This window comes from Rhynchophorus ferrugineus, unplaced genomic scaffold, assembly GCF_030347505.1.
Source record: "Rhynchophorus ferrugineus isolate W39M unplaced genomic scaffold, kcgeb_rfMv2 rfM2, whole genome shotgun sequence".
Classification (NCBI taxonomy): Eukaryota; Metazoa; Arthropoda; class Insecta; order Coleoptera; family Curculionidae; genus Rhynchophorus; species Rhynchophorus ferrugineus.
Window position 1 is genome coordinate 65,043,155 of NW_027472581.1, and position 18,034 is coordinate 65,061,188.

General features: G+C 34.7%; 1 protein-coding gene across 1 annotated transcript in view; it reads left to right on the forward strand.

Annotated features, from left to right (window-relative positions):
* Window positions 1–18,034, forward strand: part of LOC143191215 (protein SERAC1) — a 76,606-nt gene that overhangs the window by 45,131 nt on the left and 13,441 nt on the right. The window contains exon 3 of the mRNA XM_076396084.1: window positions 5,691–6,016. Coding sequence (XP_076252199.1) covers window positions 5,691–6,016 — 326 coding nt within the window. The remainder of the gene's footprint in view (window positions 1–5,690; window positions 6,017–18,034) is intronic.

Genomic DNA, 18,034 nt, shown 5'->3' on the forward strand with positions numbered 1-18,034 from the left:
AAGCTAAAAAGTGTGTATATAGTAGAATATAAAATACGTGTTGTAGATTGGTTAAATAAGGTTTTTATTTACTTTTATTTAGTTACTATAAATATTATTATGGAAATATTTTTTATTTTAAAACGCGTTAATTGTTGTTAAAAATCTGAGTGTGATTATTTTTTACTTTTTAGTGAGTTCGTTATTCATTTTTTGAAGTCGGTTCAATTTTTTTGTTAAAAATATTTTATTATTGAAACAACTAATTTCTACATATTTGCAAGGGAGGGAGATACTCAATACAGGCGAAAGACTGTATGCCCAGGGTAGTATACTTTTTGAACAGACTTTAACGTTGCTTTATGAAAGAAAATGAACAATTTTAAAATATCAATTATATTTATTCGTTTATTATTTATTAGTCTTTTAGTTATAAAACAGCCTTTATTAATAAAATAATAATAATACTTTAAAACATATAATAATCCAAGATATCCCATTTGAGAGATACCCAAACGATTAAGTACAAATACACTTCCGTTAACTTGCTGAATCTTTAGTGTATCTGAAAATGTGTTTATATTTTCTGTTTATTGTAGTTTTGCTTTTTTGTTGAAAATGTTTACGTCATCGTTGGTCAAAACTATAATTTTCGGACATATCTTCTCAAGTGCCTGAAATATCGGTGCCACTCGTAACTAGCCGACCTGCAGTTCTTTTATAATATATAGTTTTTTTTATATATTGTTTATATATATAGTTTTTTTGGGCCAGCTGAAAAGGTTTCCTTGCTGATGTTAACTCAATTTATAAGAGAGGCCCGTGAAAGCGCTTTATTTTGGGGTATGAGAACCTTTGGCGACATGAAGAATCGCTTTTGAGGGGATAGTCTTCGGGGTTACCTGATTGGGAACGCCTCTGGCAGGGATCTGATGTGGGAATTGTTAGAGAGAGCTGAGGTTGCATGGAATTTTTTGTATAAGGAGAAAACGAACCGTCTTATTTCTGGTGTGTCAGTTTCCCGATGAATTTGGGTATTTCTGACAAACCATGGCGCGTTTAGAGTTTTTCTGAGAAGTTTATTTTGCATTACCTGAAGCTTTTCTACTAGTTCCGACCTGATAAACCGGCACCAAGTGTTAGATCCATATAACATGACAGGTCTGATAAGCAGTTTGTAAAGCAAAACTTCGGAGACAATTTACTTTTTCTGTAGATGAGAGGGTTAAGCACTGTGGCGCTACCGTAGCCTTTGGAGATTATTTATTTGTGATGACCATAGGAATCTACGGTGAAAGATGAGGCCGAGATATGTGGCTTTTTGTCGTCACGGGATTGAGACTTTTTCCACTCTCACCTGGTAGGCACGGATGTCTCTCTGATTGTGAAAGATTATGGCCTGGTTTTTTTGGGGGTTGATTTGCAACCTCCAGAAATTTAATCATTGGACTGTGGAATTTAATCGAATTTGAGGTTTTCTCTGAGCGGCATCTACAGAACGAGAACTGGTGAAGAAAGTGTGTCATCCGCGTATTGGGCGGTTTCAACATTTTTCTTCATTGGGTTGTCTGACATGAAGAAGATGGGGCTAATGGTGAACCTTGGGGGACTCCTGCTTTGACTAATTTAGGTCTGGAGAGTGTGTTATCGATCTTTACTTGAAAGGACCTATCCGACAAAAAGGAACGTAGTAAAATTAGCCGTCGTGCCAAACTTTGTCAAACGCTTTTATTAGGTCTAAAAAGGCCGCGCAGACCTTGTGCTTGTTCTTCATGGCGAAGTGAATTTCTGTGGCCAATCTAGTGGTCTGATGCACATGAATGTTTGGATCTGAACCCGTGTTGTTCCTCTGGTATGACATGGTTCTGCTCAGTGAACCGGTTGAGTGCAAAAAGGATCGCTCTTTCAGCAATCTTGGACATTGAACTAAGCAAGCTGATTTTGAGGCTCCTTTTTTCGGAATCATGACTATGTGTGCATGTTTCCAAATTTTTGAGAAGTGTTGCATCCGCATGATGGAATTTATGATGTTGGTTAATTCCGACAGCTGCTTGTGTGAAAGTTTTTTGAATTGGAATACTGAAATTTAATCGTATCCAGGTGCCTTTTTGGGTATAAGATTGCTGATAATTTTTTGTAGCACCTTTGGTGAAACTAGATGGTTTGGAGGCGCTATTTTCTCTAGATTGTTGGCCTCTCTGACGACTTTTTTGTTTCGAGTGGCGCCACTTCTCTTTTTAAAAGGTAGGCATTCCATTTTTTCCGTTAACTGGATGAACCATTAGTGTGTCTGAAAATCTGTTTATATTTTGTGTTTATCCTAATTTTGCTTCTTTGTTGGAAATGTTTATGTCATCGTTGGTCAAAACTATAATTTTCGGACATATCTTCTCAAGTGCCTGAAATATCGGTGCCACTCGTAACTAGCCGACCTGCAGTCCTTTTATAAGTTGTACCCAATCCCTTAGGTAACACGTTCTTTTATTAACCTTGTTGTTTCTGTGTCGACAATATCTTAGTGTATAAATACCTGCTATGCCACTTCTGGTGAAATATAATTATCAAATTCTCTTAGATTTAAAAAGCCTACATGGTTTGAAAATGATATTATCTTTTTCAGGCAGACAGCTTATATCAATATTGATACGTATTAGGGTTGAAATATGTATCTAGCCTAATTTTCTTTTGTTTACACTGCTTACTTATGTAATAATTTTCCATCACACCTTCTACTATTTGAATCTTCTGCCGTAAAGGTAGTTTTTTTTCAAAATATCATAGGTTTTTTGGCGCATCCAAATCTTAACTTTCCTTTAATACCTTCAAGGATATCATTGTCTTTTCTTTTTTTGAAACATTATATTTTTGAATGGTTTTCCGCTTCTCATTCTCTTAAACAATCCTTTCTCCTTTTTAATCGGGAGACTTGAAATGTTGTCTTTTAGTTGTTGATTTTAGAGTGGATTTTCACCATACAGCAGTTTTTGCTGTCTCTTGCAATTTGAGATGCGTTTTAAGCAATGACTTTAAGTGACTATAAAGAAGATGGTGAGTAATTAAAGATAATAACGTTGTTTTGAAAAAAAATGTGTTTTTTTACCGTAGATATTAAGAGACATAGAAAGTTTTTTAGAATAGGCCATAACAAATCCCTAAATTTTAGACACTTCATATGCCACACCTCAAAGTCATCACTATTCACAAACCCCAATTTTTCAGAATAAGTAGAGTCCCTCCCAAAGAATATTCGGGTAATTATACTAACAATCGCATGGCATATAGAATTTATGGAATTGGAATGGAATGGAATCTCCAAATATTGATAGTCCACGGCTGAACAAACGAACTACTTCAATTCGTGTTTTGGTGACTATACACACTAAACTGTTTCAATAGTACACTGTAAAAGTTTCTATTGAAGTATGTAGAGTAGGTTAAAAAATGTTTCCTCAATCAAAAATTCGATGTTTTCAAGATTCAATAATTTTCGGCTATTTGGCAACTTTATTCCTCAAACTGCGATGTTTGTGCCAAGTGCATATGTGTTATATGTGAACGCCTTCAATCCACTTTTTATCACCTTATGATTTACGGTTGTGAAACTTTTGCCCAAACTGGACTTCACTACACCAAGAAATGCTTGTGATTAACTGAAAAAAGACTGCTAATCTAATGTCAACCTGTCTTCTTTTCTTAATAAGTAATTTGATTCTGGTTAAGTGAATGAACACTAACATATTGTCTAGTTCCTGCGTCATAAGCCTAAGTTCATATTTCCGTATATAAAGCAATATATATTATATCAAAGCTCTGCGAGTTCTTTTGATATGAATATAGCTACAAAAGCATCCTAAGCAATTTAGTATCAGTTACACTATGTATTACTCATACTTTATTATTATACTTTATTAGTATTTAACACAATAAATACAGCTGTTCACCTAAAGCTATGTAGTAAAATTATTATCTAATATCATTTTATTTTGTCAGCTTTCCTCTCCTATCTTAGACATTGAACAAATTAATGTAGAGTTTAAACTATTTTTATATAGTTCAGCAAATTTAAAGCAAATATTTGTAATACAGATATATGTTTATTTGATTTATTTTTTATTGTCTTATTATTTATAAATAACATATTCTATTCTATTCATTTATATCGAGTTTATTTTATCATTTTTTAGATAAATTGTAAGCACCTAGATATAGTATGTCGATATCAGTTTATGTTTATGTTAAAAGAGGCTGGTGAAAATCGACTGTCCCAATTTTTTTTGCAGTAGGGATAAGGTAATCTTGGAGTTACTCTCAAAATGACCACAAGTTATGGAACAAAAACACGTGTATTTGACCAAAATCGTATCATTCTAAGTATATTAAATAAAATTATCAATTTCGTTCAAAATAATGTCATTTTACTATACCTATTACATGCCAACAATAAATGAATATGAATTAATGTATGTACTATTATTTCTATAAATCTTTCATCTTCTATTAATTTTTTTTATTTTTTTATTAATTACATTTTACGTGCATAGTATAGTCTTAATTTACAATTAGTTTATTGCTACTGTTCTGTTGTACTTGCATTAATTACATACGCAAGGCGAGTACGGGATTGATAAATCAGTAGGTATTTCCCAATATTCATAATTAACTTCCATAATTATCTATATCTTCAGTCTCTCCAATAGTAGAAAAGACGTAACTGTAGGTAATTGGATGCGCCAAAGTACCAAAGTCTATGAAACTCTACTGTATACTTGGAAAATGCTGCCATATTTATTATATTTGGTTTAACTTTTTTGAAAACTTTAAAAGCTATCGATCGTTTGAATCATATCTTGGAGTAACTATTTTTAAGTTTTTTGAGTTTTAACAGGATAATTGGCCCCATGAGATTGAGCGAATCATCCTTATTTGTTGATTTTGATGTAACTTCAGAAAAAAACATATTTTATTAACCGCTTCACCGGGATGTTCTATCGGAAACGCCATATTGATTAGACCTCACTTTTTGGGCGTAGTCACACAACACTCTCATCAATATGATCAAAAATTTTAAAAAGGAATCGAGATTGTATTGCATCAAAGCATATTTTTGTCTGTTTGATGAAAAAACAGCTAATGCTGATTGACAGCATGCAGCATGGATAACATATAGATTCATATAAAGTTTAGAATTTTCTGACACATGCAATAGCTATTTATAATAAATTTATATTTAACTTTAACACAACTATATGTAAAAGTACATATTCAAATATCAGTCATAATAATACACATACTTTGCACATAGTCCATCCAATAAAGCAGCCAATGCACATCATTAAAATGCATGTCGTCGGCATGTCACAATGTTATCGTATCAACTTAGAATTTTGGTTCACAACGTTTGGCAGTTTACAGTGTTTTAAAGAATTTGGCACATGGTCCCCTAGTACCAACCCAAATAGAATTTTATAGGCTGATTCGGTCAAACGTTCCAACGTATCAGACAACATTCATCTATAGGGTTTAAAATTTTCCATTTTTACAAAATGCAATTGGCAGTATATTCAACGACATCTATGACATACATTGACCGTTTTATTGGAGGGACTATATATTATAATTATATAAAAAAATGTAAATAGTGTTCAGGTGTCAGGTGAAACATTTGTGGACTCTTGTAATAATTATATTTCTATATGAAATATTTGTTTCAGAAAATTGTGGTTACACAACGTATTGTATAGTTTAAGAAATCAGTTGGTGCCGGCGCTGGCTGCTTTCCTGGTGAACAATCTTTCTCGATCTTTGGCACCACTCCAAAGGCTTCCCCTCAGCCTTCCCGCAAGGGAAGGACGCGTGAAAGCCCGAAGGCGGTCAAGAGCTCAAGTTAACCAGAGCAACCCAGATACCGAACGTGTCGAGGATTGCTCTAGTACTCAACATAAAGAAGAAGCAGAGAAATGTGTCAGTTGTACGATTTTACATGAACCTGATGAAGAACCAGTAGCAGATATTATTTTCGTACATGGGTTACATGGTGGTAAGTAACATAACATATGTATACTTTTTTTTTAGTTTTATTAATGTTAAACTATTAGTGTCCTACACGCCACTTTAAGCGTATATTAGAAAATATTTTAGATGAAATCAAAATGTATTAATCCAAATAAAATGTGCCCATAGTTTTCAAATGGAAATATGGTCGAACGGTAAATCTATCAGTCTTCTTATTATATTAAATACCAAGCCTATAAATTAATTTTAAAGCATCTCTTATAAGATTGTGTGTTAAATCGCATCGGGTACATTTGTAACCAACTTGTTGAAGTCTCGCCGACAGGCATCACTTGTCTGTACGTGTCATTTCATTGACCTATGAACAAAAAATGTCTCCAATACTACTGCAACTTGTAGCGACTAAATCGCTTTATTGGACGCTTTGCTTTTTATTTTAATTTGAACTAAATTGCGGATGAAGGTCATCGAATGCTATCTGAAACTTATGGCCACCATGCTCCATCGATTTCAACATGTGAATACTGATTTCGGCGTTTTAAAATTGATAATTGAATGTCCTAAGACAGAGGGCATTCTGGATAGCCACAACAATTTGAATACGATGATTTGAAGGTATTACTCGATGAAATCAGCACTGGGAATCGTTGTCAACTACAATTGATGTTTGAGCCGAGCACTGCTCGAAATACAGCCGAAGATACAACAATGTTATTTTTTAGTATGACAATGCTCGACATAGCAAAACCGGTGAAAACATACTTAGAAACATTAAAATTGGAAGTGCTATTCCGTCCGCCATATTCTCCATACCTTGTTCGGATCGAGTCGTGGCCTGTCTAAGTAGCGCTTGTCTTCTTCACGACTTAACTTGATATCTTGCTTCGAGATGGAATCCGTAAATTTCCGGAAAGATGGTAAAAAGAAGCGGCTGTCGATCTACTCTGAATTCGACAATACTCTGATAATGTCTCAAATTTAAAAAAAATTAAATTAATTTATAGGCCTAAGACGTCCCTTAAAATCAGGTAATTTGTACTAGGATAGAAGAAAATATTTTTCGTAAAATATTTAGACTTCTCTAAAATTACTTTTTATTTGGCCTTGACTTTCTCTTTGAGCATAATATACATGTCATGGATGGCTAGAACATATTATCGCAACATAAATAATTTCTACGCAATTAATAGCCCATTCAATAAGTTTTGCCGCTCGATAACAGATGACGATTTATAACTCGCTTTTTTAACAATACCTATAGTTTTTCAAAGTTGAAATATAACAGCTTTTTTATAATAAAAAAATGAAATCGAAAAACTGAATATATGTAATATTATTTTTAAAGGTATATATAACAGTTTAGGACTCTTCACCTTCATTTGTAAAAGTAGAGAGATGGTGAATTGAATCGTAGACGTACGTACGACGTTAAAAGCGATCGATGTGAAAAATGCCCAAAAAAAAAATTTACATCACAACATTTCTAGCGTTTTAAAAGGATAAATGATATTTTCGCTACCATTTCATCGCTTCAAATGAGGTCTAAGTGTCTAACAATGATCCTGAATCAAAACATGAACAAAAAATTTGGTCCATGTATTACCCCCAGACCATAAAAGTCACCCAATACGCAAAAATTGTAAAAAAGGGAACTAAATAAGACAAAAACAAAAATTTGATTTTAAAAACAAAATATTTTTAAAACAGGTACCACTAAGAGTTACGAAATCCATTACTAAAAGCATTGGACAAATTCTTTATTATAAAAAGATAAAAGCTACTTAAACGCTGGAACGGGTAAAAACATGCACTCAATATGTTGCATTTACTAAGTGAATGAACATGTCTTACACAGGCCTTTAGTGAGAGCAACTTTATTTAACATGTCTTGTTATTAATAATAATGTAATCAATCAAATAATGACTATCAATTAAATTTCTATCATCGATCAAATCAATTTTTGGAAATTTTGAGTTTGATCAGATAAATTATCAAAAATAAAATTAGAAATGAATTTTGAGAAATTTGAATGTGTAATGATACAATTAGATATTGATCCATCGATTTGAGAGTGGTTAACAACATTGTAGATTAGTCACGTCTTGAACGATCTATAGTTCGTCCTAACAACTAAATTACGTTTTCTCTATAGATCTTTTTTTGGGTTTTACATTAAGACATTCAACATCCCTCTTGGTTCCTGGAGGGTCATTTCTTGATCCACGTAAAACAATCTTGTAGACCTTGAAAATGATAACAAGAACACCTTCTCCACCGGCAAACATTTCCTAGCCTTATCCATAGACCCAATGATGACCTTGGGAAATATTCCTGCAAAGAGTACTAAATTAGCTCTCAGCCTGGTCTTCCTCTACATGATTCCTTCTATATCTCCCCAGTCGCTCATTTATGTCTACTACCTTAACCTTAACAACCTCATAGTTCGGATTCCCGTCGATTTTGATTCCCTAGAAATCATCTTCGATTGTTATATCTCCTGGAAGTACTATATCTGCGAATTTAAGAAACGCGTCGAGGTACTAACTATGGTAATAAATAAAAATAAAACTGTATTTGTCGATCATTCTCCACACAGTGGACTATGGTTCCCTCATATATATACCAATGCTGCCACTAACTACCTCAAGGGTCTCGAGATCAATCAAAGCTCAGCCCCCATAATATAATTGAGGCCCTTTCCCTAAATTTTACAGTAAAATCACTTACGATCTTCTTCTAATCTGACTTTTTCCTGAAGTCGCCCACCTACCCTAACCAGAACCCCCATCTGTTCTAAGTACTCATCCCGCACCTCCTGGATCATCTCTAATCTACTTTCTGTTCAATTTCATTTAATCATTCACATCTTCCCTTCGTACCTACATTGCCTCCATTATAAAAACCTCCATCAATTTCCTCCCTCCCCCTATAGTGCAAACAGATCTCCTACTCACAGACAACACCAAATCATGTAGAGAACTTCGGGCATCTTCACCACATGTTAGCCTTCCTCTTCACCCTCCTTGGACGGGGTTCAATACTTACCACCATATCCAAGTCTGGCGATTTTGCTGGCCATGAAGATATTTGATGACATTCTGATGCTCCTCAAACAAGAAACATTTTGTAGCAGTGTTTAGCAGCAATATGCTAGTAATAGTAATAACTGCATTATTGTTGAGATGTTGCCGCTCAATTATAATGGAACCTTCTCCATGTTTGACTGAAGAAAGCACTGTAGGCGATTGGGATCGTAGACTTCTTTTGGGATACTCCATACAAAACACATTCATTTATCATCAAGTATCTCCCTCATCCAAGAATTATGATTGTTGCACCACTTCTTTCGCAGCCCTTCCAAGAATGTTAACTTTGTGGTTCTGCGGGAAGAACTACGTCTGTTAAAACATTATTCCTCAAGTGAGCATTGAGTCCTGCTACCACTTTTATCGTGATAATTTTGTATTGTCTGGGCACTCTGTAAGTTAACTTTGGGTTTCACCCACTATTCCTTTTCTATTTTGTATGTAGGAGAATACACATTTCACTCATCGCTTGTTTTAACCGCCGCAAAATAAATCGGATAATGCATTGTGATATATCCTACAAAACTTGTCATATAAACTGAACAATACATACGCGTCGAATTATTTACGTGGAAACAGTGTTGGTAACACGCAACAAAATGTACTATATTATTCCCGCCCGTTTCTCAGTATAACCTAATATTTAACAATCATTGTTGTCTAGTCGTGAAATGACAACAAAGTCAACAAAAGCGACAAAATACAATAAAACTAAATATTTGTAATAATTTAACTCGATGAAAAATACGATATGAAAATTTGACGGTAACTGTAAGATTTGGACACTGACACGTTTTTCAAATTTCATATATCATTATATATTATATATAGTAATCATTTCAATGTCTCATTTTTCTTATTAATTTTATAACATAACTTAACCATGTTTAAATATGCAGTATTTAAATGAGCAGTTGTCAAATTGTTGGTTAAATATTTATTATAGGAGAGTTAATTACAATTTTTACTACGTATAGGAATTTTTTTTTGTTAGGAAAAGTTATTTGCTTAGGAAAATGTTTATTACAAGCCAGCTGAAACTTTCCTCTCTTCCTACGTAATATTAACATAAAATGCATTAGCTTTTCAAAACAAACGTTTTAGTAATTTTAATTAATTTTATGATGTCATTTTACATATAATGACAATATAATATAACATTGTCATATAACAAAAATATGTCAACGTCTTGAAGCTATACCCTATAGCTTCGATATAGACTATATTTTATATAATATTTAGACTATATATAGTACACAAATCTATCACTTAGTAAGATCAAAATTTTGATCTCATCCCAATTTGGATTTCACGTAAATCGAAATATGTTAATCAGATCTGGTCGCACACACAAATGTCATGGCGTCTTGAATTTAATCGTGCATATGTCGCGGACTACCAGTATAATTTTTTATTTATCTAAACTCTTATATAATAATGCATTGTATTTTCCTTCTTATTAGATCACTAGGGTGTCTCTGATACTTTTATAGTTTGTTTATTTGATCTAGGTCTAATTTTGTTAGCAAATTTAATTATTTCATAATATCACTGTACACTGTTGTTACATCTTAGCAAAATGTTAAGTCATTTCTTCTTCTCTAATTCTCTGAATTTCACATTCCTCGACTTTCACTCTCAACAAATTCTAGCTACATCTTACCTATAAAATAAAATTTAAATCATTATTAAAATATATTATGTTTAAAATAAATGTCTAATTATTACCAGTTACTACAATTTTTGCTACTATTCTTGATGGACCAACCTCATTAATGATTTGGCTATTTCCAACACAACAAGAATAATTTTCTTCTCCGTTCTTGTTATCATTAAATTTTGGCATATGATACCTATTCGATGTCGTTGATAATGATGTGTTATAAATTTGGCAACTAACATTCTCACTATAAATATTTTATAACTTTTAAAAATTTAACCTTACATTCTGCACTTACCCTTGTTCTTCCACATATTTTAAAACCAATGTATGTTAAACCATCAAGAATAACACAACAATTTAATTATTACTAGAGAATTATTAATGCAACACAAAATCTAAAATTTCTAGATTTTCTTGTTGTTTTGACTTGATCGACAGTACCGATCGGCACGAAAAGAATGTACCGCCATTAGAAAAGGAAGACAATATACTTTATTCTTTTTTATGGTTTATTCTATGCAGGAGAGTGCGCATGCGCCAAGATATTTGTGGAGTAATGTATCCTCTGATGATAGCATCAGGCAAATATATATTGTTCTTAGAACGAAGCTTCATCTGATTGAATTTAATGTATCGTAATCGCCAACTTTCAATTTTCAATAAAATAGCTGGCGGCATCGGAAAACATCTTGATTGACGCGGATCATCAATCGCTATGCGTAGAAGTTCATCGCGCTAACTTCCTTGATAATTTCTGAGCCTGAACAATAAAAGGATAAATAAAATGCAAAAAATTACTTCTATAAAAAATATCAAAATAAAATTTTGTATAATATATATTGTACCTGTCACTGGATTTCTTTGTTTGATGTTTAAGTTATATCCTTTCCAAAATATAATTGAATAATTCAAAGCATCCGAAGAAGGATGATTATCTTGTATTATCTGCACCGTATATCTCAAGATTTAAATATCCAATATCCATGGACCATTAACAATGTCTGCGATTTATTGCCCTCCTAAACATAACAACAAAGCAGAACACTTTGGTACGCTAGGTAATAGATGTATAGCCGGAGGAGATTACAATGCAAATCATTTAATGCACCGGGAAATAACCGCAAAAGTCAAGAAAAATAACCTCAAAAGGTAGATAACTGCTAAAAGCAATAAAGACAGACAATTTATAACATATCTCTACTGGTGAACCAACATATTGGCCTTCAGACAGAAATAAAAAACCAGGTACTATAGATTTCTGTATTAAAAAAATATTGATACAAAAAAGTCATGTAGAATCATGTTTCAACCTGTCTTCTGATCATTCACCAATAATAGTAACACTTTCATCAAAAATTACCATCAAAGTTAAACCCCATTCTCTGTGCAATGATAGAACTAACTGGCCCCTATTTAGAGAAAACTTAGACCGCAACATCTCTCTGAACTTACCGTTACAAACTGAAACTGATATAGAAATAGCAGCAATAAACATTACAAAAATATACAGGAGGCGCATATTCCGCGACTCCTAGCAGTGAAACATTTCCAAGAAAAAATACACATATATCATGTACAATACAGAGAAAGATAGCAGAAAAAAGAAAATTACGACGGAATTGGCAACAGCAAAGGACTGAAGAGAATAAAAGAAAATTTAATGGGGCAATAAAAGAGCCGAAAGAACTCATCCAAAATGAACAAAACCAAGGCATTCAAGAATACCTAGAGAATTTGACACCAACTGAGGATACAGACTATTCGTTGTGGAAAGCAACAAAAAGCTTAAGAGACCCCAGCAGCATAACCCACCTATTAAAATAAACGAAAATAATTAGGCTAGAAGAAATAAAGAGAAGGCTTTCTCTCAAAACACTTTAAAACTTTTTTTAAACCTTTACCGTCTCAGCTACATAAAGATGACGGAAAATAAAAATACTAGCTTTCTAGATTCGCCATTTCAAATAGACTTACCGCACAAGAAATTAACGATCAAAAAAGTTAAACAAACAATAATAAGAGAGATTAATATTTAAAAAGCTCCTGGTTATGACTTAATTACCGGTAAAATTTTAAAAGAACTATCAGAAAAGGGTATAAAACTATTAACATTTTTATTTAATGCTATGCTACAAATTAATTACTTCCCTAGCATCTGGAAAGTAGCTAAAATATTAATGATTCTCAAACCAGGAAAACCCAGAAGATGTTACCTAATATAGCATAATAAGCATGGAACTATAGAACAACTGCATAGACTTGTAAACAAAATAAACACTGACCTAAATGACAAGAGATATTGTTCGGCTGCTTTCCTAGATATATCTCAGGCTTTTGACAAAGTATGGCATACGGGCTTGCAGGTTAAAATAAAGAAATTTCTCCCTCATCCGGACTATCAGTTATTAAAATCGTATCTCACTGATATTTGATATTGATTTGACTAATATACTGATTTTATCCCATATATTCAGGAGTTCCGCAAGGTAGTATACTGGGTCCAGTACTGTATCTTCTGTATACGGCCGATCTGCCCACCACAATAATAACTACTGTGGCAACATACGCAAACGACACAACAATCTTGGCATCTCAAGAAGATCCAGTCACAGCATCGATAAACTTGCAAACATACCTGGAGCAAATACAATTCTGGTTGAAGACATGGCGCATTAAAGCCAATGAAACAAAATCCACCCATGTAACGTTGCGTGCCGTGCCGTATTGTTGATGTACATGTATTGTATCCGCACTATATTTCAGATAAAGTGATACAACGCGATATTCCTCTAGAACCTATAACAAGTGTAATTCAACGTGTTTGTGTGAAGTACTTCGAAAGACTGTCAGTGCATCCCAACATACTCGCTAAGCAGCTATATATGCGACGTGATAGTGAAGTGCGTAGACTAAACCATTTTTTAAATAAGCTTTAGAATAAGACTAATTAATTAAGATAATATTTTATACAAGAGATCGCTTAATGAAGTGATTTCCTTCATGCCATGTATATATATTTTAGACATAAGAAATACTTATTGCCTATAGGGCAGATTGTGGAATCACAAAGAGTAAAAAAAAATTGCATCAAGAGTCATTCCGAGATACATAGTGTTAATGTTATACGGAATGATAGTAGTATTTAGTGTTATTGGTATGTCTGCGGTTTGATTATAAGTGGACTGTACATATTTACTTTCTTTAATAAAACCATAAATAGAACCCATAGACCAACCCCCATTTCTTACATATAAATTTAATTTTAAATGGTCCCTATGTATATACGATAGTGAACTATGCAAATGACTTGGTCTGTAATTTAATTGTCACGCTTCTGCTTCATGGACACATTTTTTCTATGTTCAAACACGACAAAATAAAACCATTTCAATCCGTGATATCGCTATTCGTTCCTAACTTAAATTATAGCAGTTTCCGCATAATTAATGCCATGGTCATTGCTGCCAGATCTAGCGCTTTTACGGTAGATCTATGGTTTTGACAATGGATCTATAACTATAATACTATATATAGAAAATTATATGGTAAATTAACTAAAAAAATAACGAAATAATAACAAACATTTAATATAACATAAGAATCGGCACATGCTTGCCGGCGTATGATCTCCGACAGAAATAAACATCATTACTATGCTTTGTAATTTATCAACAAAATGAGCATTACAAATTTATGAAAGGTATAATAACGAATGTTAAATGATGTATTAAAATCTACATATCTACTAAATTTATAAATTAGTACGATAGTTGTGATATCGACCAGAGCATTCCCTATCCATTACCTATTTAATAAAATCAAACCAAGGGTTTTGAAATAGAGTGTAGCGACCTTGAGCCATATCGAATTTTACATAGTGGAATAACGGTCTACAAATTACCCAGAAATAGAATCCCAGATGTTGAACACGAGCAACGCGATAACGAATAGCTTTATTCTTCAAGACGTAAATCGCCATTCCGAAGTTCGAGTCCTTGACGAACTAGACTCTGATCATCGTCCGGTCCTCCTCAAACTCGGAAACTGCGCCACCACTCAAGTCCCACTAACAAGATTCAGGAAAAAAAACGGGTGGAAAAACTAACAATCTCTTCTCCTGATATCCGATCCAATTCCGAAAATTAACACACCAGAACAGCTCGAGGAAGCCGTACTCAAGCTAACTCGCGATATTCAGTGCTGCTCACGAATCTGCCATAGTCAAAATTTCATCACAACCCCAGCCGTGGAAAAACAACCTTCCCGCTTCTCTTAAACGTGAAATTCGCATCAAAAACGGTTTATACAGATTAGCTCGATTCACCCTTGATGCTGCAGACAAAAGGGAGGCGAACAGAGCATGCAAGAGGGTAAGGGCGGCCGTCTCGACTTGGCGAGCAATGAAATGGAACTCATTTCTCGCGGACCAAAGGCTGGATGCCCCCCTTCCTTCTGGCGTGTCTCCAAATGCCTCGTGGGGAAGACGCACAATGTCATCCCCCCTGAAGTCAACGGTCATAGGAAATTTCGCAGTCACTGACCAAGAAAAAGTCGAGCTCCTTGCAGAGACCTACGAAGCTCAAATGAAATGCCTCCCACCCGCACAGAACACTAAAGCTAAAGACATTGATACTGTCATCAAAGAATCCAACTCCGTCAAAAGACCAGTAACCCCAGCCTTTCTTCTCAACCATTTCGTGTCTCCAAAGTCTCTACAGACTATGATCGGCAAACTTCAAACCAGAAAATCTCCAGGTTTCGATGGAATATCGATTACCCAGTTAAAAAAGCTCCCGCATAAGCAGCTCGCAGAACTGGCAAACATCACTAACTCCATCATGAGGCTGGAAACATGCACATATAGCGGTTATTCCCAAGAAAGGAGCAAAATCATCTCCATCTGATTACAGGCCTATCAGCCTTCTCAGCGCCATTTCGAAGCTTGCCGAGAGGGCAATACTTTACGCTCTCAACTCTGTCACAAAGGAAAACAACATCATTCCAGATGAACAATTCGGCTTTCGCGCTCACCACTCATCCGTCCATCAGGCTACCCGTCTGGCCGCACATATCTATCATGCTCTTGACCAACGCAAAAACCTTGGAGCAGTTCTTCTGGACCTAACCAAAGCCTTCGACAAGGTCTGGCACGACGGATTGATCGCAAAGTGCGTGTGGTTAGGCCTTCCAGAAGACCTAACCGCTCTCATCAAGTCCTATCTCTCGGACAGATCTTTCCAGGTCAAGATCAGGCAATCACTTTCCAGTCGTAAACAAATCGATGCTGGCGTACCTCAAGGTTCCCCGCTGGCCCCAGCCTTATTTAACCTCTTTATTTCAGATCTGCCGAGAAAAGAGCACATTGACGTCGCGTTTTACGCTGACGACACTGCCTTCTTCACGGCCGCTAGGTTCGAAGTTACAATTCATGAACGTTTACAGAAGCAGCTCGATCATGCGGTCAAGTGGTTCAAATTCTGGAGGTTGCAAATCAACCCCCTGAAAACCCAGGCCATCATTTTCCATAAGAAGCGTTACGCACTGCGCGTCTCGCAACTTAAGATCGACACCGCAATAATTCCATGGCTGGATAACGTCACGTACCTAGGTCTTCACTTCGACCGGCGGTTCGGTTGGCATTCCCAAATCCAGAAAGCAATCCAAAAAGGTTCGGGGATAGCAAACCTGCTATCTTCTCTGATCTGCCCTTCTAGCAGACTTCCCATCTCCATCAAATGCTTATTTTACAAGATGTTAATTCGGTTCGTACTCCTCTACAGATCTAATGTCTACTTCAAATTTGTTACACCCAACCAGGTCAAACGGTTTCAAGTTTTCCAAAATAAGCTCCTCAGGAGAATATTAAACGCTCCATGGTTTGTCAGAAATAATTAAATTCATAGGGAAACTGACACTCCAGAAATCAAGCACTTCATATCTCAATCATTCCACAAACAACAACTCAGCTCAATTTCTTCTGAAAACGCGCTTGTTCGCGAGCTGGTCGACATGCTGGGAGCTTAGCACCGCGTCACCGCCAAGCTCCCCCCCTTTTCCAGGCTGAAACGACCTCATCCGTCGCTACAGTCATAATTTTAGCCCCCATACAACAGTACCCAGTTGTGTGTTAACTCAGGTTTTCGAATCAATAGAATCGCCGGGCCCTCGTGCCCAATAACGGCTGCCCGATCAGCGGGTGCCATATCCCCAAATTTAATGCAGTAGCAGTAGTGATCCACAGGCCACAGGGGTCAACTGGTATGCGTCATGCATTCCACCGCCTGGTTTTTAGGCCAGAACAAAAAAAAAGATAAAGAATAGCTGGCATCCCCGAGACGTTTATCTGGGATGTTATTGAAGGGTATTTCCATTCATCCAATACTCGACCATTGTTTGGTTTAGACGTGCCACCATCGACTGCCCAAGCCTCGTCTCCAGGTAACACCGCTGCCATCCGTTTTATCTATTTTGTATTTTCCACCGAAACCCTAAAAGAGTATCGAAAATTCGTTTTGAGATTTTTCCCTCTCATCAAAATTGTTCATTATTTACTAATTTTATACTTAAGATATTACATATGTATTAGTTCATTAAATTTTTTGTCAAAATTTGATGAAATTCAGAAACAAAAAAATTAAACACTAGTTTTTATCGGTAATAGAATTTACGAAAAAAAAATATAAGGAAGCTGAAATGACAAATTCAGTTTATGAATATATATTAGTCCCAGTAAGTATCGATTAGTATACGATATATTACCAGTACAAAATTAATTCAAAAACCTGGCTAAAATTAAAATATTAATAAATATTTTAGTGTATACTAGATTATGATAATATCAAAAATGTCCAAAATAGGGTATGTTTCAGAGCTCACATAATGACAAAAAACGTAAAACGTTATCTAACACTGTTTGGTGCGATATTTTAAATTTGTAAATATCAGTTTCATTGTTCATAATAGTTATTAAAAAACATATTATGAAGGCGTGTACATTTTATAAAAATATATAAAAATTGTACGGGTACTGACAGTGTTGTAGAAAATATTGTACCTGTGTGGAGTATTCAAAAATACATAGATGCTACTAGATAAGTATAAAGTTACAAGAGAAATATCCAAACATACAAGGTACATTTAGAGTGCATAGAAGGTGATAAAAAAAAAACAAATGCAAAGGAAATATACACAAATGACTATATCGATGATGTTACTTCGATATTGAAATATACCATATTTGGCATTAATTTTGTTTTACTTGTTCCATATAAATTTATTATTAATGCCATTATT